The sequence below is a fragment of the Typopeltis vanoorti genome, chromosome 16 (assembly GCF_054136105.1).
Source record: "Typopeltis vanoorti isolate ZY-2024b chromosome 16, IOZ_Tvanoo_1.0, whole genome shotgun sequence".
NCBI lineage: Eukaryota > Metazoa > Arthropoda > Arachnida > Uropygi > Thelyphonidae > Typopeltis > Typopeltis vanoorti.
Window position 1 is genome coordinate 25,532,512 of NC_143564.1, and position 24,231 is coordinate 25,556,742.

A 24,231-nucleotide genomic window follows, 5' to 3' on the forward strand; every position below is an offset into this window, starting at 1 on the left:
AAAACTTTGGAGAATTTGAAAAATGTGTGCAAACTTCTGCCAATTTCAGGGGGTGATCAGTACCTACTGTGAATCAGTATGCTAACAGCTGGCAAGCTAAGAGGCTGAATTCATGGGTTATGTGCATTTTTGTAATATTGTGTTTTAGTCATTTGGTGATTTTCTTCTCCCAACTCAAATGGAAGATTTTAAGAAGCAAATAATATGCAACAATTTTTTTTCAACCTCAAAAAAACTGCTGCAGAAACCCACCAAATGCTTAAGGAAGTATTTGGTAATAATGCCATACACCAAAGCAAAACTTTTTTCTGCCACAAACTCTTCAAAGGACAGACAAGCATCTATCATTGAGCATTCTGGATGACTATCCTTGCAGTTGTAAGTAAACTATCCATGTGTTTGTGAGATCATAGTGCTGTCATAAAGGACCATTCAAGATTTTGTTGGGCATTTTGAATATAAGATATACTGCTACAAGATTCATGCCAAGATTGCTGAACGATAACCATAAAAAATATTGCATTGCTTTCAGGAGTTCAAAGATCAAACCATATATGACCCCAATTTCATTTCCAAGGTTATAACTGATGAATCATGGGTTTACGTTTATGACTCTAAGACAAAGCAACCGTTGTAACAGCAGAAATTGCTGAATTTATCACTTGCAAACATAGTGTGTCAAGTTTATAGCAATATCAAATTAATGTTGATATTTTTTTTTGACATCCAAGGCATTGTCCACAAGGAATTCCTCTCCTGGTCAGAGTGTCAATGGCAAGTTTTGCAATGACATTTTGAAGGATTTAAGTTCTTTGTAAATAGAACATTTTAGAAATAATTCTGATGAGTATTTGCCATTATATGTGTCTATTACGTACCTTTGTGATCCTTGTGTTTGTAAAGGTCCAAATATCAAATTAATGCTCAACTTATGAGGATAGATTGAAGGCATGTGGGTTGCAGAGTTTAGTTAACAGGTGGAGGAGAGGGCACATGGAAAGTTATATGTTATTAAAGGGATTTTTACACCAAAGAAATTTTTCAATACATAACAAGCAGAGAGATAGAGAGAACATGAGATCACTCCCTGGAAGTTGTATAAGAGTGTAGTTAGCAAGAGCATGCTGAGTAAATTTTTTATTTAGAGAGTGGTGAATTTATTTTTATTTATTTTTTTTTAATGTTGCGTCCATACATGAGAAATCAGTTAATCAGCCTATAGTACATTAGTACCATATATGGGTAGTGGGTTGAGAAAAGAGAAACTTGTTGACATTTGATTTAAAAGCCTGTATATTGCATTCCTTGGGAAATTCATCAATGGGAAGAATGTTCCACAGTACAGCAGCAGCAGGATGAAGGAAAAGAAACTTGTTCTGTAGATTTCAAGGTGTACTGTGAAAGGATGTTGGGCAGCAGATTTAAATGTCCCATTGGGCTAGTACTAAGTGGAAGAGTTATAAATGCTATTTCAGATGAACATTTGCCATGGTAATATTTATAGAATACACAAGTTGCAGAGACCTAATGTCTGTGTGAAAGTGGGGGAGGGGGAATGAGTTGGTAAGAGACGTGTCATTTATTCATCTAATTGCTCTCCTCTGTATTGAGTCAAGCATTTTAAGGGAGCTTTTAGGGGCCCACTCCAAATGTGAGAGCAGCATCCAATAGCTAGGCAGATTTGTGATTTGTATAAGATTAACAGCTGTTTAGAAGTGAAGTAAAGTGTTGAGGGTAAATGGAATCCTTGTTTTTTTTGGAAGATGAGGATGCAATGGTTGTGATGTGTTTATGCCAGGAGAGGCTTGATAGCAGGGTAATTCCAAGAAGAGAAATCTCATCTTTTCTGGAAATTTGAGTGGTATCAAAAATAATACTGGTAGAAAACGGTTCTTTTTTTTTTATGAGAAATAACACAGAACTGGGTTTTACTAGCATTGAAATTGACAACATTATCTGAGCCCCACTGGAGGATGGCTTGGAGATCAGAATTGAGGGCAGTGGTTGTTGATGTTCTGTAGGTTGAGATGAGCTGTATAGAATAAGGTTTATCAAATGAAAGTGCAGATTGCATTGCATTTTCATTTGATAAACTGTCATCTGCAAAACAGAGTATTGGGTTAGAGGTCAACTGAAATAGGTCATACAGGAAGAAGTGGGTTGGTGATAGAACAGAATCTTGTGGAACCCTGGCATTAGTCGGATGGTGACAAGATAAGGAACCATCTACCATCACACACAGTGTGCATCCAGGCAAAAAGCTGGCAATCCAACCACAGAAGCCCTGAGACAGTCCAAATCATGGGAGTTTGCTTATCATGCCTTTGTATCAGACCTGCTCAGAACTTAAGAGATATCAAGTACAATAACTTGAGATTCTCCAAATTTCTTCATGGCATTTGTTCAGAGAACGGTGATATATTAGATCTGCTGCTGACTGGCAGACAAAATCCATACTGGTGGGCACTTAATAGCTGGGTGCCTTCAAGACAGAGTCAGGAATTAAAGGTTTTTTTCATCACTTTAGATAAGACTGAGGTGAGGGAGATAGGCTGGTAGACAGATGGTAGTGACTTGTTGCACTTCTTGGGAATGGATTGGATATAAACCAATTTCCAGTCTGCGAGATAGATACAATGGAGTAAGAGAGTATGTACAGGCATCATAGGATAGGAGTCAGGTTCTGGTGCACCAACCTTCAGGACAATTGGAGGAATGCCATCAGGGCCAGGAGACTTTTTTGTATCTAATTTAGATAATAGGTTTCTTATCTCTTTCTGGCAAAAAGATATAGGGGGCATTGTATGTTGGGCAGCTGGAATGGTTGGGGACATTTGCCATTATCAGTTATGTGTGCATTGGAAGCAAAGTGTGAAGATAGGATATTGGTTTTTTCTGTGGATGATGATGCAATAGAGCCATCTGGGAATGATAAGGGTGGGAATAGTGTTGGGCAAAAGATACGACCAATTGCTTTGGCAAGAGGCCTAAAGGTATGGCTGTCATTTGAGCAGGCTGCAAGTTTCCTGCTTTTTTGTCCATTCGAATTCTGTTTTAGAAGCATTAATAGTTTTTCTTGCATCTATTTCAGGCTTGGGTATGAGCATTGAAGGAAGATAGAGTTCTTGATGTAAGCCAGTTGTGGTATTTGATTTTTCATTTGTGCCATTAAAATGGCACATCTTTTGGAGAACCAGGGTTTAGTTTGGGGATGGTAGTTCAGAGAAGTGTGGGGAATGTATGTTTGCATGATAGTGAGGATTAATTTATTGATATGTTCAGTGCATATGTTTGAATTGAAAAACTGGAAACAATAGTCCAACCATGGGAATGAGGAGTTGAAACAGCATCAGCATGTGAATGTATTTCAAAAGCCAAAAGGCTGAATAAGGTGTGTAAAATGGACGAATGTGAAGCTTAAGAATGAAATCTGGAAAAAGAAGGTACTTTGGAGGAAGTACAAGATTAATAATGGTAATAATCAGTAACATGAAGAGTATAAAGAACCAGCCAGGAGAGTGACTCAGTCAGTAAGAAAACAAAAGTGCAGTATGAGCAGAAATTGGCAAATCAGGTGAGGAAAAACCCTAGAGAGTTTTTTAGACATGTGGCAAGTAGAAGGAAGAATAATCACGATAAGATGATGTTGATGGATAAAAGTAGTAGAATGGTAACTGCCACAGAACAGATAGTTGAGATATTCAGTGATCAATTTATAAGGGTTTTTCATTCTGATTAGGGTGGAATCATGAGGAACTTAAGTGTAGAATATGTAGGAGAGGATGGCTTAATTGTGAGTGAGCAGAAGGTATTTGAGGAAATAAATAACATTAATATCAATAAGGCGATAGGATTTGATGACATATCACCACACATCTTAAGAGAATGTTCCAGGGAATTGGCCAGTAGCATCGACATGCCTGTTTAATAAAAGTCTTGCAATGGCACAAGTTCCAAGAGAGTGGAAGGAGGGTAAAATTGTTCCACTGCATAAAGGTGATGAGATTGCATATGGTGATAAGGCTGTAGCTTTGAATCATAGGCCAATCTGTATATCTGGAGTTGTGGCAAAGGTACTGGAGAGATTGGTGAGAAGTAGGATACAGACATAGGTTGATAATAGCAGTATTTTCTGCAGTTATCGACATGGGTTTGTTAAAGCGAGATCATGTTTCACTAACTTACTTTATTTATTTTGTGTGTGAACTATGGAAACATAAAAGCATATATATATAATTGACTAAAAGCATACATTTAAAAGAATAGACATTCAAATAATAGGGATTAAACAAATAGACACTAAAATAATAAGGATTGAAAGAATAGACATTAAAATAAAAAATAAGGGTAACATAAAAATGCTATTTGCATAAAATATTACATAAAAACATAAAATGTCTAATTTCACTCAACCAGTGACTAATATTACTAACTTATTGATGTACTATAACAAGGTGACAAACACCTTGGACTGGGGAGATGCATATACAGTGATGTACTTGGATTTTGCAAAAGCTATTCATAGACTGCCACATGACAAGCTGGTAAATAAATTGAAACCGATGGGATTGTATAACAGATTTCTGAGTTAGACCAGTGATTGGCTGTGAGACAGGTATCAGAAATTTGTATATGGGGTGTAGTATCCCGAAAAAGGAAGGTCGCTAGTGGTGTGTACCACAGCGGTCAGTTTTGGGACCATCATTGTTCAATTTGTATGTTAACGATATCAGGATGGGTTTAACTAGTGATATGTAGCTGTTTGTAGATGATGCAAAACTGGGGAGAGCAAATGCAGAGTCAAGTGGATGTTATGGCCTTACAAGAGGACTTGAATGGATTGAATGAATGGGTAGGTAAGTGGAACTATCAGTTCAATGTTGCAAAGTTTTGAGGTTTTTGAGGTTGCTTACCAAATCTCAAGGTTTTAAGATTTAGTAAGCAACGATGGGATGATAAATACACACTTGGTGAGGAAACTTTAAAGGAAGTAGAGGAGATGAGAGATCTAGGAGTGATGGTGGATAAGGACCTGAAATTCAGGAGACACACCACACAATTTGTTAAGACGTCACGTTGGACAATGGCAACGATGCTGAGGACCCTGACGTGCAGAAATAGAGAAGTTATGATACCACTGTATAAGGCCTTTTTCAAGCCTCATATGGATTATTGTGCAGAGAAATGGTCGCTGGGGGGTTTTCATGATGACAAGGATATGTTGAAAAGGGTGCAGAGAAGATTCACAAAGTTTGTCGGTGTGTTTGGAATGTGGAGTATGAGGACAGAGTGAAAGAATATAAGTTGAAAGCCTTGTGAATAGGAAGAAGGAGGGACGATATCATTGAGACATATAAGCTAGGGCTGGATTGTTATCAGGTTGACATGTAAGAGTTTTTCATAGAATTGGAGAGGCAGGTAGAACAAGAGGCCAATGCTGGAAACTGTATAAAGAGGGTGTGAGCAGAGGAGTGAGGAGTAGGTTTTTTGCATGTAGAGTGGTTGGTGAGTGGAATGCACTGTCTGAGTGTGTTGTGAATGTAGACACATTGAATCAGTTTAAAGCACCGTTGGATAAGCATTGTTTGCAACAGCGTGTATCTACCACAATGAGTCTGACTCCATGTAGCTTAGCTGTTAATAATAATAATAATGTAACCTTGTATCAAAACTCAATCTATAACTGGTATTATTAATAAAATAATAATGCTTATTTTGTATACTCTTATGGAAAAATAGCATAAATTTCATTTCCAAAATTTTTTATTTAAAATTTTACCTGATTTCCAGCAAGACAAACCATTCCCTGATAATCTAACATCCAATCACAACGTGACTTTTGAGTTTTGCCATAATCATAAATAGCTTTCTTCGTAACAAATCTGTTTGTTGCTCTCATTTCATTTAACACTAAATTCATCCAATCTTCAACTTTGCCAGCCACCTGAACAACTTTGTGAAATGACATCATTTCTTTTTCACTAGACACCAGTGCAGTTCCTGTCACTTCAGTAACTCCTTGAGGAGTTTTTTCTTCTTTTAAAATTAAGCTAGCAATATTGTCAAACATCTGAAAATAAACAATAATAATAATAATAAAAATAATGTTATATCTCATTGTTACATAAAATTTAGTTAAGTAGATTACCTGATGAAAGTGAACATGTATTGCATGACAGATTTCAGTCTGCATTTTTTACTGAGTTTTATAACTACCATCTTTCTAATGTTTCAATCATGTCCTAAACAACCAAAATAATCATAAGACTGTATATTCACTGAGTTTTATAACTACCATCTTTCTAATGTTTCAATCATGTCCTAAACAACCAAAATAATCATAAGACTGTATCCTAGTCTTATGATAAACATAAAATAATCACTAAGACTGTATCCTAGTTAGATATAAAAAAGGAAATGTCATCAAATGGTGTTCAGGGGATGGTAAGATGTTGAAAGTTTATTTTTCACTTGGTTAGACTATAATAAATTTAGTTTAATCCTTTATCCAAGTGTGAGCAAACAAAGTTTGTGCCTGAAAGTATCTTCAGGACTGGGGTAAGGTGGTACAACAATGTGTTGCAGGTGGTATAGACAGAGATGACCTTGCTAATGCGTCTGCCTGGTATCTCCACTTGGCCCTGGCTCCCACTGAAGAGACCTCAATAAAGGTTGAAACTAGTCTGGGTAGTGGCCCTTCCCTTAATGCATAACATTATACATATCCTCAAGGAGATGTGTTTTGCATTATGGGAGATACTGAGATAGGAGTGATGTTAGCTTGCTCCACCTTTGCAACGAGTTTCCCGGTGTTGTACCACCTTACCCCAGTCCTGAAGATACTTTCAGGCGCAAACTTTGTTTGCTCACACTTGGATAAAGGATTAAACTAAATTTATTATTAGGGGATGGTAAGGTTGTTAACTGCACCAAGCTTATGGGTGTGGCCATGATGGGAGCACATAGGGCAGGTGGGTTTCGATAAAACCAAGAAAGACATGCTACCTGATGGAAGACGTGTAAATAAAGTGGCAAAGAAAGTAAAAGGACCTTACTTTTCAAGTTCAAATGTGAACATGAAATTTCTTTTATGGTATTTATTTAAACAGCTAAAGAAAACATGAATAGTTTTAAACCCATGTAATCAGATGATAAATAGATCATGAAAATTATCTGAGACATACTTTCAGTTTTAAAGAAGAGAAGAGCTATTTGTTTAAAAGATACCTTCAAAAATTCTCTGAAAAAAAAGAAAATATAGTCAACAAAATTCTGCACAACAATCAAAAGAAATAATGGCTATAAGGACGGCCCTCAGAATAAAGGAATTTGGAAAAAACAGGAAAAGTACTAGGAAATTATGACCTTCAAAATGACTTGCACACCTCCTTTAATTAAACTGAGTTTCTTTAGTTTTTCCAGAGATCTTTTTCCATAGTTACCACCCCCACACACCAAGAAGTCTGCAGAATCTATTGTGTATGTCATATTCCCTATATTGGCAAATCATGTACAACCATACTTATTAGGAGAAACACAGTAATCATATCAGATATTTACATTATGGAAAGTCAGGTCTGCCTGACCATGCTGTTGACACTGTGAGCAGAAATGACTGGTAAGGAACCTATCTAATAAACGATATAAATGGAATTTATATCGTTTATTCTGGAATGAGAAGAAGTTCAATGGAGTTTGTTAGCCCATTATCTACTCTACCAACCTGAATAAAAATTATACTTTCAAGCTTTCTAGAATTAGTATGCTATTATCATGCCTTATTCTCCACTACTACCATCTAAATCAACCAATAACAAATAAACAAGTACCACAACATACAGCAAGGATTAACAACAGACAAGAAAATATCTTCTATAATTCCTGGAAAGTTTAGGACTTTCTGTTTATAAAGTAACCTGGAATTGAACTTAACAAAAGTTTACAAACTCCAGCCATAAATTTCCAACATCAAATGGGAATTCATCAAAGTAATTCAGAACTCAAGATCATTTAACATCAGGTTTTCAGGATCATGAAAATCAGGTTTCTATTTAAGGATGCTGAAAAATTTTGGATAAAATATCACTTCACCAAACAAAGTTGCCAAATCAATGGAATATATTATTGCTATTAACACCAGACTTCCATGGAGTCAAAAGAATCATCATGGGAAGTACAGACTGCAACACACAAAGATCATTAAACTGTGTTTTAAACCATTCAATGTATTCACATTCACCACAATGTCAGGCAATGCATTCCACTCACCAACCATTCTCCATGCAAAGAAACTGCTCCTTATGTCTCTCCTCACACTCTCTTTATACAGCTTCCAGGAATGTAACCCCTTCTCCCCTTCTATGAAAAATTTCTTCCACATTAATGTGGTAACAACCCTTTACCAATTTAAATGTCCCAATCATATCACCTCTCTTCCTCCTAATCACAAAGCTTTGCAAATTGCATTCTCTAATCTGTCTTCATATCCCAGATTACAAAGACCAGTTGCCACCTAATCAGTCTTCTCTATAAATTTTCCAATATATCCTCATCACCATGAAAACCAAGAAACAAATCTGTTCAAAATAATCTATATGAAGCCTGATCGAGGCACTATACAATAGAACAAGAGCCTCTTTATTTCTGCACATTAAGGTCCCCCATGTCATTGCTATAATTTGATGCGATGACTTCACAACTTATGCAATATGACTTCAGATTCTTGCCTAGTATCATTCCAATGTTTCCTTTCTCCTCAACTTCATACAAAATTTACCCACCAAGCGGTGGTAAATTTCATTCCATTCATGGATACTAAATTTCAGAACTTTACGCGTTGCAACATTGAACTAACCATTCCATACTGTTGCTCACTTATACATTGTATTCAAGTCTTCCGGTAAGGACATAACATCTGCTTGATTCCTCATCATTCTGCCCAGTTTTGCATCATCTGCAAACAGTTGTATATCACCAGTTAAATCTATTCCAATATCACTTATATATAAATTAAATAACAGTGGCACCAAAACAGATCCCTGCAGAACACCACTAGTGACCTTCCTCTTCTGGGACACTGCACCTCCATACACAACTTGCTGAAAGCTGTCCAAAAGCTAGATGTCTGTCCAACTCACTAATCTATCATCCAATCTCATCAGCTCCAGTTTATTATTATTATTATTATTATTCAGGCCTCCATGAAGTCAAAAGACTCATCGTGGGAGGTCCTTTCTAAGAAACAAAAGTCTATCATACCACTCCTTAAATGCATTAACCGTTCTCGCTCTCACCACTCCATCAGGCAACGCATTCATTCCATGGTTCAACCACCCTCCATGCAAAGAAACCACTCCTCACCCTCTTTCCCACAGTTTCCTTTTGTAACTACCAGGGATGGCACTTTGTGATGACTCCTTCCCGCTGTTCAACCAAGCAAAAGAACTCCTAAGAAAGAACCCTGTACCCACCTCTCAATAGTTTAAAAGTCTCAATCATATGATCCCTTTTTTTTCTATCCACCAAACCCTGCAGTCCACACTCCCTCAGTCGATCCTCATAACTAACATTGTACAGTCCCGACACCATCTTTGTTACCCGCCTTTGTACCCTTTCCACAGTTAATTTATCCCCTTCAAATGCAGGTCAGTGTCCTTCTCATTATTGCAGCAATCTTCTGCATTATCTTCACTACCTTTGCAATATGTCCCGTAAATTTCAGGTTTCTATCAACCATCAAACCCGGATCTCATCTCTCCTACTTCCTCCAGTTTAACTCCTCCCATAGAGTATGCAGCATCCCATTGATGTGTCCCAAACCTCAAGACCTTACATTTTGCTGCATTAAAATGACAACCCCATTCGTTTGCCCATCTATCTAGCTTATTCAAATCCCCTTGCAGGGCTACCACAACTGCACTATTACTAATAACCCTTCCCAGCTTCACATCATCTACAAACAACCTAATATCCCCTTGCAATCCACGGACAATGTCACTGATATAAAGGTTAAACAATATAGGTCCCAGTACTGAGCCCTGTGGAACCCAAATTGTAACCTTCTGTCTCTTTGATATTGCTCCACCATACACCACTCTCTGATACCTATCGGACAGCCAATCCTGAATCCAGTTGAACAATCTGACATCCAGACCCATGTGCTGCAACTTGAATATCAGCTTATCATGTGGCACCCTGTCAAATGCCTTTGCTAAGTCTAGGAAAATGGCAGTATATGCCTTTCCATCATCTAATGTTCTTGTAATTTTATCATAAAAGGATAGCATATTGTTAAAACCAGAGTGTTCCTTCACAAATCCATGTTCACTCTCACTGATAACATTACCCTCATCTGCTAATGCTGTATATGGTCCCTCACTACATTCACCAAGATCTTACTAACTACTGATGACACACAAACTGGCCTATAATTAGATACTTCCATTCTGCTACCACCCTCATGCAATGGCACTATCTTACCTTCCTTCCATTCCATGGGCACCTTTCCCGCAGCCAGACTTTCGTCGAAAAGCCAGGTCAAGGGCACTGTCAGTTCCTTAGCACATTCTCTCAAAAGTCGTGGTGATATACCATCCAGTCCCACAGCTTTACTAACATCCAGAGTACTCAATATGTGGAACACACTCTTCTTCTGCACCTCTAAACCTCGAACCTGCTCTATCTCTCTAGTATTCAAATTGACTCCTTCAGGATGAAATACTCCAATAAAGTGTTCATTGAACAATTCCACTATGTCCTCTGCATCAGTGACTCTATTCCCATTTTTATCCCAGAATGTCATTCTTCCAGTCATTTCTCCTCCCATTGGCCACATAGCTAAAAAATTCCCTAGGATTTTCCTTGGATCTAATGGCCAATCTTTTCTCATATTCCAGTTTCGCCTTCCTTACCATACTAGTCACTCTTCTGGCCCGTGTCTTATATTCTTCATGCATTTTCTCTTCACCAGTCTCCTTATATCTCTTCCATAGCCTCTTTATCGCATGTAGCTACAATTTAATATTATTTGTCATCTACTTTACTCCAAATTGCATCCTCTTCTTCACTCGTGGAATGCAGCTTACCGTTGCTGCTAACAAATATTCCTTCACAATTTCGCAAGCACTAATGATATCCCGGCCTTCCAATTCCTCTCTCCACGAAACTTCCCCAAGTTGACGTCTAAGACTATTATAATCACCTGGTTTATAATTCCACATACGTTCCCGTCTCTTTGATACTTCTGCATGTCTATTCATTTTCCAAGTCAAAACCATATGGTCACTCTCTCCAACTGGTGGGAGAGATGTCATCTCAGTTATTATCAGCTCTTCTGATGCTATAACCAAATCCAAAACTCTCGAACCTCTTGTTGCCTCTGTTACATGTTGCCTAAAACATTTGGCCCTCAAGAATTCTAGAAATTCCATTCCCTTATTCCTACATGTATCTTCCTTTCCCCAGCCAATACTGCTGTAGTTAAAATCTCTCATAACAATCGTTCTTCTTGCACTTGCCATGCTCAACTGTCTCAACATCTCTTGGTTCCCACCCTCTGTGCTCCTTGGTCTGTAGCAACATCCCACTAAATATCCTGTCTTGCCAACCTCCACCTCACACCATATGCTTTCAAAATCATTAGTGTCACAGCCTTCCAAAGCCTCCACTCTAAGAGGACATAGGTCGTCACTTATCATAAGCAGTACTCCACCACCACGCTTTCCCTTCCTATCCTGCCGAAAAATGCTGTACCTACCTAGCAACTTCTGTTCCTGTTATTATATCCTCTTCTGTCAACCACATCTCTGTGATCCCAATAATCTTTGGCCTGGCTGATGCTATCAGTGCCACCAATTCCTTTCAATTATTCCGAATACTCCTGGCATTGGTATAAAGCATAAAATGCCACTGTTTCTATACCCAGCATTATCCCTTCTAGACTCCACTGGGCTCAGCATTAATGTCGTCCCCTTTCTCCCAAGAACCCATTCCCACAAGAGGCCACCCCTGCTACCATCCACACTGGGACACACTGACTCGTTCAGAACAGCAATCTCTCCAGATGCCTACATCCTTCCTCATTCAAATGCAGGCGGTCTCTGACATACAATTCCTCAAACGCACTCCAAGCATCCACATATTCAAATCCTCTCTTCTGACACATTCTCGCTATTATGCCATTCAATATCACCACTCTTCTGCTCAGCTCGACATTATCATACCTAGGCAACACACACACACACACTATCATTCCTCTCTGTGTCTTCTTTTGTACAGCCTCAAGCAAGTATCTCATATTTCTCGCTGCCCTATTTATACCACCACTCAAGTCATTTGTTCCCATCATCACAATCATCTCATCCACCCTTTCACCTCTCTTAATTGCCATAGCCACACTTTCTATCGTTCCTCCTGGCAAACACTCCTCACACATCCTATCTTGAACATCACGGATCATTGAGTACCCATTACATTACACCTCTTACCACCATATTCTTCGATTTCTTGCATGCATCCATCACTCTCTCTTTCTTGTAACAGTTTCTCTCTGTGCTCCCCTACTTACCTGCCTTCCTGACATCACTCTATCTTTAGTCCCTGTGCTCCCTTGCATTCCTCTTATTCCTTCTCTCCTGCTGTTTCCATTCTTTTCTCTTCTATCATTCCTATATGTGACACTCATTCCCTCTCTTCCACTTATCCTATTCTCACCTCTTTTATCATTCATACAACTCTCTCTCATTCTTCCCTCTCTTCTACTGTTACCATTCTCTCCTCTTCTATCACTCCCATAACTCTCTCATTCCTTCTCTTATACTGTTCCTATTCTCTCTTCTTCTGTCATTCCCATCTCTCTCTCAATCCCTCTCCTCTACTACTGTTCCTATTCTCTCCTCTTCTCTCATTCCCATAACTCTCTCTCACTCCTCCTCTGATTCGTCTTATATTCGTCTCTTCCATTCACTTAATTTCATCTTTCACATTTCTCATCTCATTCCCCAGACATTCCACCTGCTCTTTCAGCTCATCTATCTCTCTCTGTAAGTCAGCCATTCTTGTTTGCCATTCATCCTCCCAAATGAGACTATTGCCTAAAATTTCAGAATCATTCAACCTTTCCATACTCCCCACTCTTATTATTTTATTCATACTTCTCTCACCCTCTATCATACCCGTCATCTCTCTATGTGGAGAATCTCCTGTCTCTGACTCAACGAAGTCAGTTATAGTCTCATCGAGGTCAGTTATGGTCATTTCTAAATCACCAAGTTCCTCCCATTGCCTGCATTTTGCGCATATATGCTTTCCCCTGCCACATATACAATCACCGGGACACATACATTCCGCAAGTCCCGCATGATACAAAATCCTGTATGATATAGCGCAGAATGGAGTCCTTAAATTGGGGGGACTTGGCGATACGCCATTTGTAATTTTAACTGCCGCTGCCATTATTTAAAATAGAGTTGCTAATTAGTGTTAAAAAATAAACGCTAAATAAGTATCAGGGAGTATAACTGTAAGAAAAGTACAAACAATTTCAAATATCAAGTACACTAGATATAAATATAAATAAATATATAAAATGAAATAACTAAATAATGAAAATTTATCCTTCATCCTGTCTTCCACCGTCATGCATTCGATTCCGACCCCGTCTTCTCGGTAACCGAAATACACAATATCGTGACAACAACTAACTTGTAAGTTACAAACTTGTAAACACTCGTATTCCAGAAAACAACTTAGCACTACAAAAACGTAGAAAAAAATGGACTATTTACTTAAGTATAAAGAGCTAATAAGCTTCATTTCGGCAATGAAAACATTATTTAAATTAAGGGGATATTAAATCCCACATAGTTTTAAAACCAAATAAGAAACTCAAAGATTGGAATCAGAGTTTCTTGCTGAATATAGTAAACTATAAAGTATCGGCGAACACTTAGTGTGAGCTAATGCAAGTGATCCTAGTACGTAGTACAATACCGGACGACTCGTTGCAAAGGTAGGGAAAGTTCAGATCGCTATTCTTAGGTATTTTCCATAATGTAAAAACACATTTCCTAGGAAATGTATGCTGTTATTACATTATGGAGGGAGGTCACTACCCAGACCGGTTTCAGCCTTATGAATAAGTAAAGCCGTCTCTAAAAATTCGGACCATCCCTAGGCCACTCAATCGTGGGCAAAAGACCGTCCATCTCAGCGTTGGCTCCACTCAGTGATGGCCTTCCACCCACATGCCACCACCGAGCAGAACCGCTCAAATTCCGAAGAAAAGCATTCACCGACAAAACCCCTCAGCAGGCCGTGCCGGAGAACACTTTCCCCGGAGACTCAAACTTAAGGTTCGCTCCCTTAAGGCAAAAACCTTAAGAGAGCAAACTCATAATAGCCCCCACCGGTTTCAGCCTTTTTTGAGGCTTCATCAGTGAGTAGAATGGGAGTTCATGCCTTTCATCATCGGCCTTTGGAGTATAAAAGATTGCTGAGAGTCAGCTGGTAGTAAGAGGGGAAGAGAGAGAGAAAGGTAGAGTATGATAATAGGAGGTAGTAAAGAGGCCTCAGTCAACCTGTTTAGCTGTATAACCCAAAGGTTGTGGCTAAAAGGTCTGTGAACATCTTCTCCTTGCACCTATTCTTTAAAAAAACTTAAATAAACTTTTCTTATATGCGTTCGTAAAATAGTTAACGATTAAAAAATTAGCAATTTAACTAACCAGGTGTCTATGGAGGTCCTCTCCTGACACCTGTTTAGTATAAAACTTAAGCCGGATTTTATTTTTATTTCATTTTTTTTTTTTTTTCCCGAAAAAATAAAAAAAAGAACACTTAGCTACGGGAGTCAAAAGGTGAAATTAGTGCGGGAATGAAGGCATTTCTGCGTGAATTAGAGCATAAAAAAGTTATGAACGTTTTTTTTTTTTTTTTTTTTTTTTTTTAATATATATAAAAGAAGCAGCAAAGAACTGGCCAACCTTACACCACAGGGAAAAATAAGATTTGGGGGAAGAATCTGGCCCGAGAGATGCAGCTCCCAAGGAGCAGCACTGCCTCGCAGTAAGCCTTCGCAGTCCAGGTTCACAGATCTGCCCCCTCCTATATGAACTGTAAGAACCTGTGAAGAAAGAAAAAGAAATCACATGATACTTTTTAAAGGAACAGACACGGCATGATTAGGCCCTGTCTCAGGACACAGAGGATAGGAGGTTTGCACCATTTATTTACAAACCTCCCATCCCCTAGTATATGCTTTTCTTGTGCGAAAAACCTAGGGAGGTAGAAATAGATCCCGCTGAGTATTCTGGCTTGTATTATGTTTTCATCGCTGATTTGGGACTTTTTCCGCACTTTCCAGATGTGATACTTGATTACATTGATGAGGAAAATTGTAAATTTCTGAATTTTCTTGACTGGCGGGGGAAATTGCAGGTACAAGACCTCCTCTAGTGTAAGCGGCTGGATTCCCAGTACTGCGCTTAATCTCTGCCAGACATGTCGGGTGGGGGGGACACAAGTAAAAGAAATGTCCGACCGTTTCAACACTCTGACAGACGTCGCAGAAGGGGTCGCACAGTCTTGAATTGTATCGGGACATAACCAGTTTCACCGGTAACCGACCATAGGCTATTCGCCATGCCAGATCCCGGTGAAATGGCTGTCCCCAGCTATTTCTGATATTTTGAAATAGCGTTTCCATGTTAGTTTCTATATTTGGCGCATCACATCTGGAAAGTTGAAAGAACTCCCAATATCTTGCTTGTGGCTTTAATTTTAGGATTTCCCTCCCTTCAGTTTTAAATTTTTTAAGCTGTTGGCATAATAGATTATACCATTCTGGCACAACCTCTGCGCTGGGATCAACATGTCCCGTGGTCCCGAAGTAGGGGAGAAAATGCCCTAGGAAGTATTTAATTAGGGATTCTGAAATATGGTTAGATTTTAAGGCCTTCCCTATGGTTTTTAGAGTGTTTGCATAGAATAGGCAGTTTAATTTCGGAAGTGAGAAACCCCCTTCATTGGTTTTGAGATGTAGATATTCTTTTTTAACCTCATGCCTTCTTCTGTTCCAAAAAAAATCTATTAGTATTTTGTAAAGTTGATTCTCTTGGGGTTTTTTTTATATTAGTTATATTTATTGTATGCATTAGCATGGGTATTATTACTGTTTTTATTATTACTTTCTTCCGTAGAAGGAGAAATAATTGGGTTTAAATGGTTTTAGTTTCTTTTCGCACTCTTCCCGCAGTTTCTTAACAGGCAGTACCAGGTTCGCCGTGAATGGGACGCCTAGTACTGTTAGGGGCTGAGTTTGCAGGACTAAACCACAGGGAAGGTTATTTCTATGGAAATTTCCAAAAATTTTAATTTTTGTCTTTGAAGTATTAACGCGAAGACCACTGGCCATGCTGAATTTTTGCAAAATGCCGAAATAAATGTAGATGGACTCAGAGTCACTGAGCGTCGCCACTACATCATCGCCATATGCTATAATTTTGCTCTGTCTGGAGACTAGGGGTAACGGTATTCCTCTAACTGCAGGGGCGTTATCTATTTTTCTTATGAGGGGTTCTAACGCGAGTGAAAAGAGGAGAGGGCTTAGTGGGCAGCCCTGTCTTACCCCCTTTTTAATAGGAATGGGTTCCGAGAGGAACCCATTAATAGCTATTTGGGTGGAGGACTCTGCGTAGATGTTTTTGATTGTTTGCCGAAGCTTCCACCCCACACCTATTTTCTGAAGGATGTCCTGTAAGTACGTGTGTCTGACGCTGTGGAACGCCTTTTCCAGATCCGTAGTGAGAAATGCCAAAGGATAATTTTTGTTTTTGGCCAGACGGATTAGATTTCTTAAGAAAAAGAGATTTAATTTCATCGATCTACCCAGTATTCCGTAAACCTGGGAGCTTGTTATGATTTTTTCTATACCGCATTTGATGCAGCTGCAGATAATTTTTGCAAATATTTTGTAATCCGAATTAGTTAGGGAGATCGGTCGGCAGCTATCTGCCAAGGTGCGATCCCAATCTTTCTTTGGGATAAAAATTGTGTAGCTTTTAACGAATTCCTCGGGGATATTTCCCGAAGTGAGGAATTCATTAAATATTTTTACTAAAACTGGTAGTACGTAGTCCCAGATAGATCGGTAGAATTCTATCCCTAACCCATCTAACCCTGGGGTTTTCCTTGCCTTCATTGTTTTGCAGGCTTTTTTAATTTCATCAGCAGTTATCGGCCTGTCATGCAGAGCGCTAAGTTGCTCGGGAAGACGTGTGATGTCCCACTCACTGAAAACATCTGTGCTCTGCTGATCAGAGAAAGTGCCGAGGTACTGCTGATGGAAACAGCGAAGTATTTCAGGGGTCGATTTTAGCAGTTGGCCATTCTCTTGGATCTGGTAAACCGTTCGCTCGTCATTTGCCGCCACCCATTGTTGATTATAGAAAGCAACGGAAGGTGTTTCCAAATATCTGAGATAGAGTCTCGCTCAAAAATCGAGGTCCTCAACTCTACTCTGCCGCTCTTGCTGTAGCTCGGTTTCTACCTGTCTGATAAGATAGCTACAGGGAATTCCTCTCCGCTCGATGGTGCGGTACCAGCCGAGCTCCCTATAGAGATCCCTCAGACGTTGTCTCTGTTGGTGTGCCCTTCCATGCCCACACAGCTGAAAGAATTCACTTGCCTGCGACTTGAACTGTAGCCAGGTTTCCCAGTCCCAGTTAGTGTCTCTCCATTCGTTACAGATGTTCTGTAGCTTATCGCTAAAAAAGACTGGGGAAATTGGGAGGGAGTCTCCACGGACCTCTGGCTGTTTCTATTATTTCTGGTATCCTTATTTTTAATAGTACCATTTTGTGGTCTGTTAGCAGACCTCTCACAGCGATATGACGTACTCCAAGAACATGTGGTTCTAAAAACTGGGACACATAGAATCTGTCGAGCCTTGTTGATATCTGACCATGGCGCCACGTTATTCCGACTTTTAGTGGATTCTGCCATCTCCAGATATCAACAAGGTTGAAGTTTTCGCAGCAACGTTTCAGTGCTGCAAACCCGCCAGTTCCATTGTTAGCATTTCCGCCTATTTTGTCATATCGTGTCATAAAGAGCTAATAAGCTTCATTTCGGCAATGAAAACATTACTTAAATTAAGGGGATATTAAATCCCACATAGTTTTAAAACCGAATAAGAAACTCAAAGATTGGAATCAGAGAGTTTCTTGCCAAATATTTCCCCACCTTTGCAACAAGTCATCCGGTATTGTACTACGTACTAGGGTCACTTGCATTAGCTCATGCTAAGTGTTCGCCAATACTTTATAGTTTACTATATTCGGCAAGAAACTCTCTGATTCCAATCTTAGAGTTTCTTATTCGGTTTTAAAACTATGTGGGATTTAATATCCCCTTAATTTAAGTAATGTTTTCATTGCCGAAATGAAGCTTATTAGCTCTTTATACTTAAGTAACTTAATGGTTGCCTGTTTGGAAACTCGTATCGCAAAGCATATAAGTTCTTTTCGCTATACACATTGGTATTAGGTCTAGCTACTCACTGATGAAGCCTCAAAAAAGGCTGAAACCGGTCTGGGTAGTGACCTCCCTCCATAATGTAATAACAGCATACATTTCCTAGGAAATGTGTTTTTACATTATGGAAAATACCTAAGAATAACGATCTGAACTTTCCCCACCTTTGCAACGAGTCGTCCGGTATTGTGCTACGTACTAGGGTCACTTGCATTAGCTCACGCTAAGTGTTCGCCGATACTTTATAGTTTACTATATTCAGCAAGAAACTCTCTGATTCCAATCTTTGAGTTTCTTATTTGGTTTTAAAACTATGTGGGATTTAATATCCCCTTAATTTAAGTAATGGACTATTTAGTTATCAACTTGTGTTTTGGCAACCTATCAAAATCCTTGGAAAAGCTAAGTATATCACTGTATACGCATCTTCCTTATCCAATACATCTGTCACCTTGTTCGAGTACATCCCTTTATTATTATTATTATTATTATTATTATTGGTAACCTCCATGGAGTCAACAGACTCATTGTGGGAGACCTACTCAACTAGCAACACATCTATCATAATGAGCTTTAAAATTATTTACAATACCTGCATTCACAATGCACTCTGCATTGCATTCCACTCACCATGCGAAAAATCTACTCCTCAGTCTTCTTCACCACATCTTTAGACAACGTCCAGGGATGGCCTCACATTCTTCCCATCTTAACATCCACTCTTTTTATAATTCCTTCTGTATTAATCTGATAAAAGCCCTTAACTAACTTGAAGGTCTCTATCATATATCCTCTTTTCCTCCTATCCACTATCCTCTGTAATCCACATTCCCTCCAACCCTCTTCATAACCAACACTTTGGAGTTCTGATATCACAGTGAAAGCCAGGTGACCAAATCTAAGCACAACAGTCCATATCTGATCTGAGCCATACCTTATTATAGAGGCACCACCACCTCTTTATCCTTATATGTCAATGTATTTTTATCATAGCAGTGATATGATGTGCAGTCTTTGCAACACTTGCAACGTGCCCTCTAACAAACCCATGCTGACAAACACAAACGATACAACTGTTATCAACCCAATTTGTATCCCAGTTCTCACCAACCTCTCTGATACCTTAAGTACAAGTCAAATATAACACACCAGTGTATAATTTGTAGACTTAACCTTTGCGATGTGGAACAATTTTACCTTCCTTCCACTACTTTGGGACTTGTGCTGTTGCAAGGCTCTTGTTAAACAGTGTAGGCCAAAATATATCTCTTGCTTGCTTGCTCACCCACGTTTCATTTTCTACACTTAAGCTTCTGATTTTTTCATCCAATGAGGATGACACAGCTTTATAAACTGTTCTCTGAATACCTCACCTATGTTCTCTGCAGTAGGTATCATCTTGTCATAATCATTCTTGGTGCCCAGATCTGGGCACGGTAGTCAAGATGGGATTTTATCAAGAATCAATAAAGAAAAACAGTAACCTGCTTGTCTCTTCTCATCAAAATATTCTTCAGTAACTAAGTAATCTGATGAGCTGCTTTAGCCTCTTTTGATATGTGCTCCCTAAACTTTAACTCCTTATCCACTAACACTCACAAGTCTCTGGCTTTGTCAATTTCCTCGAGTACAGTTTCACCAATGCAGTATACTGCTGGTAATCTTTTCACCCCAAAATGCATAACTTTACACTTTTCCACATTAAGCTGACATCCATTCTCCTTTCCCTAGTCTTGCAATCTATCCAAATCATCCTGCAAAATGTTGACATCATCTGTATTAACTATCACTCTACCCAACTTTGCATCATTGGCAAATAACTGAAGAGTCCCTCTCAAATACTTTCCTATACTGTTAATATACAACTTCAACAGTAGTGGTTCTGTCATGTTTAGTCACAGGCCTTCTTTTGGACTCTACTCCTGAATAAACTACTCTGTGATATCTCTCCATCAACTACCCTCCTATCCATCTCACCAACCCTATATCAATCCCCATGTGCTGCAGTTTAGTGATTAGAATTCCATGTGGTATCCTGTCAAAGGCTTTTGCAAAGTCCAGCAGTATCACTGCAAACCTATTACCTTTATTCAACTCAGCCTTCACTGTATTATAAAATGTGGGCAAGTTACTGAGGCTTCTAGGAATTTCTACTCTTTTTGGTTGCAGATCATCGGCTATCATCAATAACACTTCTCCCCCCACATTCTTTTCTCTCTCTATCCTGCCTGAATACATTATACCTTTCACATTCTATCCCACTGACTATATCATCTTCTGTTAGTCATGTCTCACTAATGCCAATAACCTTTGGGCAGGATGAATAACTAATGCCAAAAACTCCTTCTGCTTGTTCTAAATGCTCCTGGCATTAATGTATATAAAGTGCAAAAACTCCTTAGGCCCACCACTATCCTGATGCTTTATACTAACTGTCCCATTCTGTTTGTTACCAGTGGTACTAAACTTAGGCATATTATATATTCTTACACTCAACTGCCCCACTACTGTCTGCATATTCACTCAACATCCCCCCCCACACACACACTAAAAGCACTAGTTTCCCTGATTCTGCACATCCATGTTTTCCAGTCTCCGAACACCAAATCCATTCAGATGCAAATCATCCTTCTTGTATAAGTCCTTTTGCTGGTCAAACTCATGCTGCATATCCACAAATTCCACACCATTCCTCATGCATAACATACATATTGAGTCATTTGCTATTATGGCCCTCCTTCTCAGCTCTACTCTGTCATTTGGTCTGTCTGAGCAACAGACTCACTATCTTAACTCTCTCACTCTTTTCTTTTGCTGCTTCCAGTAATTCTTTCATGTTTTCTCTCATGGCATAAGTTTCTCCTTTCAAATCATTTGTTCTAGCTAATATGATCATCTTTCACCCTACCCTTTTGTGTTCTAATATATTCACTAACATAATTAATTTTTGCATCTGAAAAGTATGATTTTGTCAATCTCTCTCTTCAATCACACTTTTTATGAATGAATTGCCATATAAGATTTGTGCCTTAATTTTTGTTTCTCTCTTGGTCAAGTCCTCATTTCTCTTAATCTCACACTTCTTTCTTTCTTTTGTCAGTTGAGCCACTTGTCAGACATTTCTGCATTTGCTCCAACTTCTGCTTCACCTCATGTATCACTTACATAACCAAGCTATTTCCCTCATTACAGCCAACTCTTCATTGGCACAATAATGTCACATTTAATCTCGCTTCCAATCCTATCTGCCAGTCCATCACACATATTTTCAAGTGTATTCTGAGTTCCATCCACTACTTCAATCTCGTGAACTGAGACACACTTTTGATCCTCACTCTCATAGCATTTTTGGCACACTTTCCCACTACTATAACTTTGAAACTAAATTCCATTGCCTTCGTTAATGTGTACATTTTGCAACACTGCACTGTATGAAGTGCCTTTGGCTAAATTCCTTAAGTAATGGTGACTTGGATGCCATTGTTCTGCTTCACATCAGTGCAATGTGCTATGCTACGTAACTTACCTTACAAAAGACTAAATTAACAATTTTTAAAACAAAACTTTTAATTTAAAACTAATTAACTTTACAATATAGTCTAACACAATTTTTTAACTAATAATGCTATTTTTTTTAAACTGAACAACTTAGCTTTCAAAGCTCTCCAAACACAGTCATACCATGATATGCCACCTGGCATTATCTTGCTCATTCTCTCTCTCTCTCTCTCTCTCTCTCTCCTGGAAAGCAGATCTTATGGACTATCTACCAATCCTTTAGTAATGCAATCTCCATACAATGCTATTCTCTGTTTATTCATCACTTCTTTTTTTTTCTCTGTTTTTTGCTTTCATTCTGACCTTTTGCATTGTATCATTTGTTTTCACTACATGTCTAACATCACTCTGCATATTCATTTCATTTTATCATTTTGAACAACTCCTTCAAATTTTGTATTCTGGCAATTTTTCCTTTATAATCACCAAACTTTAATGATTTTGAAAAGAAATGAAACATAACTTTGGTTTGGTTTGGCATATCACACAACTAATGAAGGCTATCTTGTACCCTGGCAAAAAGTAGGCATATCATACACCGATCATATGTCACAAAATTCAAACATTCTTCAGAAATTATATGCACACATACCCAGTGCAACAAAACCAACTGCACCAGGTATGGTCATCATTTATCAAAAACCTCACACACACACCGATGCAATTATTAATGTCATGGTGGAATGTGACAATACCATATCATATGTTTACTGTTTAACTTTCATCCATTATAGTCTATTCCTTGTAACTTGTGATACAAACTTTTGTTTTTAAATTCTAAAATCATTCTAAAACCAAACAATATACCAGATGTACTTCCAGAAGAAATGGAACATGCCCTTAAGAAAATGAGTAAAGGTAAAGCCTCAGGACTTGATCATGTTAAGGCTGAAGAAATTCAACAAGGTGGACCAATCATTTTCAAAGCGTTGGCTGCCAGATTCACGTGGTACTTCAAAGAAAGAAAGATTCTAGAGGAATGGAAGACCTCAAAAACCATATTTCTATTCAAAAAAGGGAACAAGGAAGCAGGGGCATGCCAAGGGTATTTGCTACCTGGGTGCAAACTTTTATCGGCCACCCCTAATACTGCATTGTATAATCCAAATTAGATATTAGTTACAAAAAATGCCACCCTATCAATGTTGCCGCCCGGACGCGGTGCACCCTTGGGTTGGTACGGCCCTGCAAGGAAGACATAAAAAAACAATTGTCCAATCTGTCTACTCTTTCACATATATAAAATCATGAATAGAGTAATACTGAACCGAATCCAATACACTGTCGAAGACAACTCCAATACAGAGCAGGCAGGATTCAGAAGAGGCTTCTCCACAATAGATCATATCCAGGTCATTTCACAACTAACAGAAAAATGCAGAGAATACCAAATCCCTCTATGTGTCCTATTTATTGAATTTAAAAAAGCATTTGATACCATACAACACAATGCAGTCATCAGTGCCTTACTGGAAATAAATGTGGATCCCACTTACATCCACATGATAAAAGAAATTAACAAAAATCAGACCACACAAATAACCCTATTTGATCAACCTATAAATACAGATATAAAGAGAAGGGTCTGTCAAGGTGATGTAATCTCCCCAAATCTATTTACCAACACTTTAGAATACATTCTGAAAAAAATTGACCTAAATGGAGGAATAAGCATAGATGGTGAAAAACTACAAATCCTTATATTTGCCGATGATCTGGTACTGATATCCCACAACCCAAAAGGCCTAGAAGAAATGAGTGAAATAATATACACAAACAGCAGTAAGATAGGCATAGAAATGAATCTAGAAAAAACAAAATGGATCAAAAACATCTACACAAATGACAGTCACCTATGTATTGATGGCATCCCTATAGAACGGGTTGACTCCTACAACTACTTAGGATGAACAATAAAAATGAATAATGATTTATCTGAAGAACTAGCAAAAAGAAAGAAAGCTGCATGGCTATCATTCAACAGACTAAAAGAAACACACTTACTGATCCAAATCTTGACATCTCTGCGAAGGCAAAACTATTTAGTAGTGACATTCTTCCATCACTCACATATGGATCAGAAACATGGAACACGACAAGAAAAGAAGAAGAAACTCTCAGAATAACTCAGCGTGCAATAGA

General features: G+C 38.5%; 1 protein-coding gene across 1 annotated transcript in view; it reads right to left on the reverse strand.

The window, feature by feature from the left end:
• The window catches only part of Dhc98D (Dynein heavy chain at 89D), a 1,285,966-nt gene that overhangs the window by 823,391 nt on the left and 438,344 nt on the right, over positions 1–24,231 (reverse strand). The window contains exon 25 of the mRNA XM_090406627.1: positions 5,780–6,070. Coding sequence (XP_090262753.1) covers positions 5,780–6,070 — 291 coding nt within the window. The remainder of the gene's footprint in view (positions 1–5,779; positions 6,071–24,231) is intronic.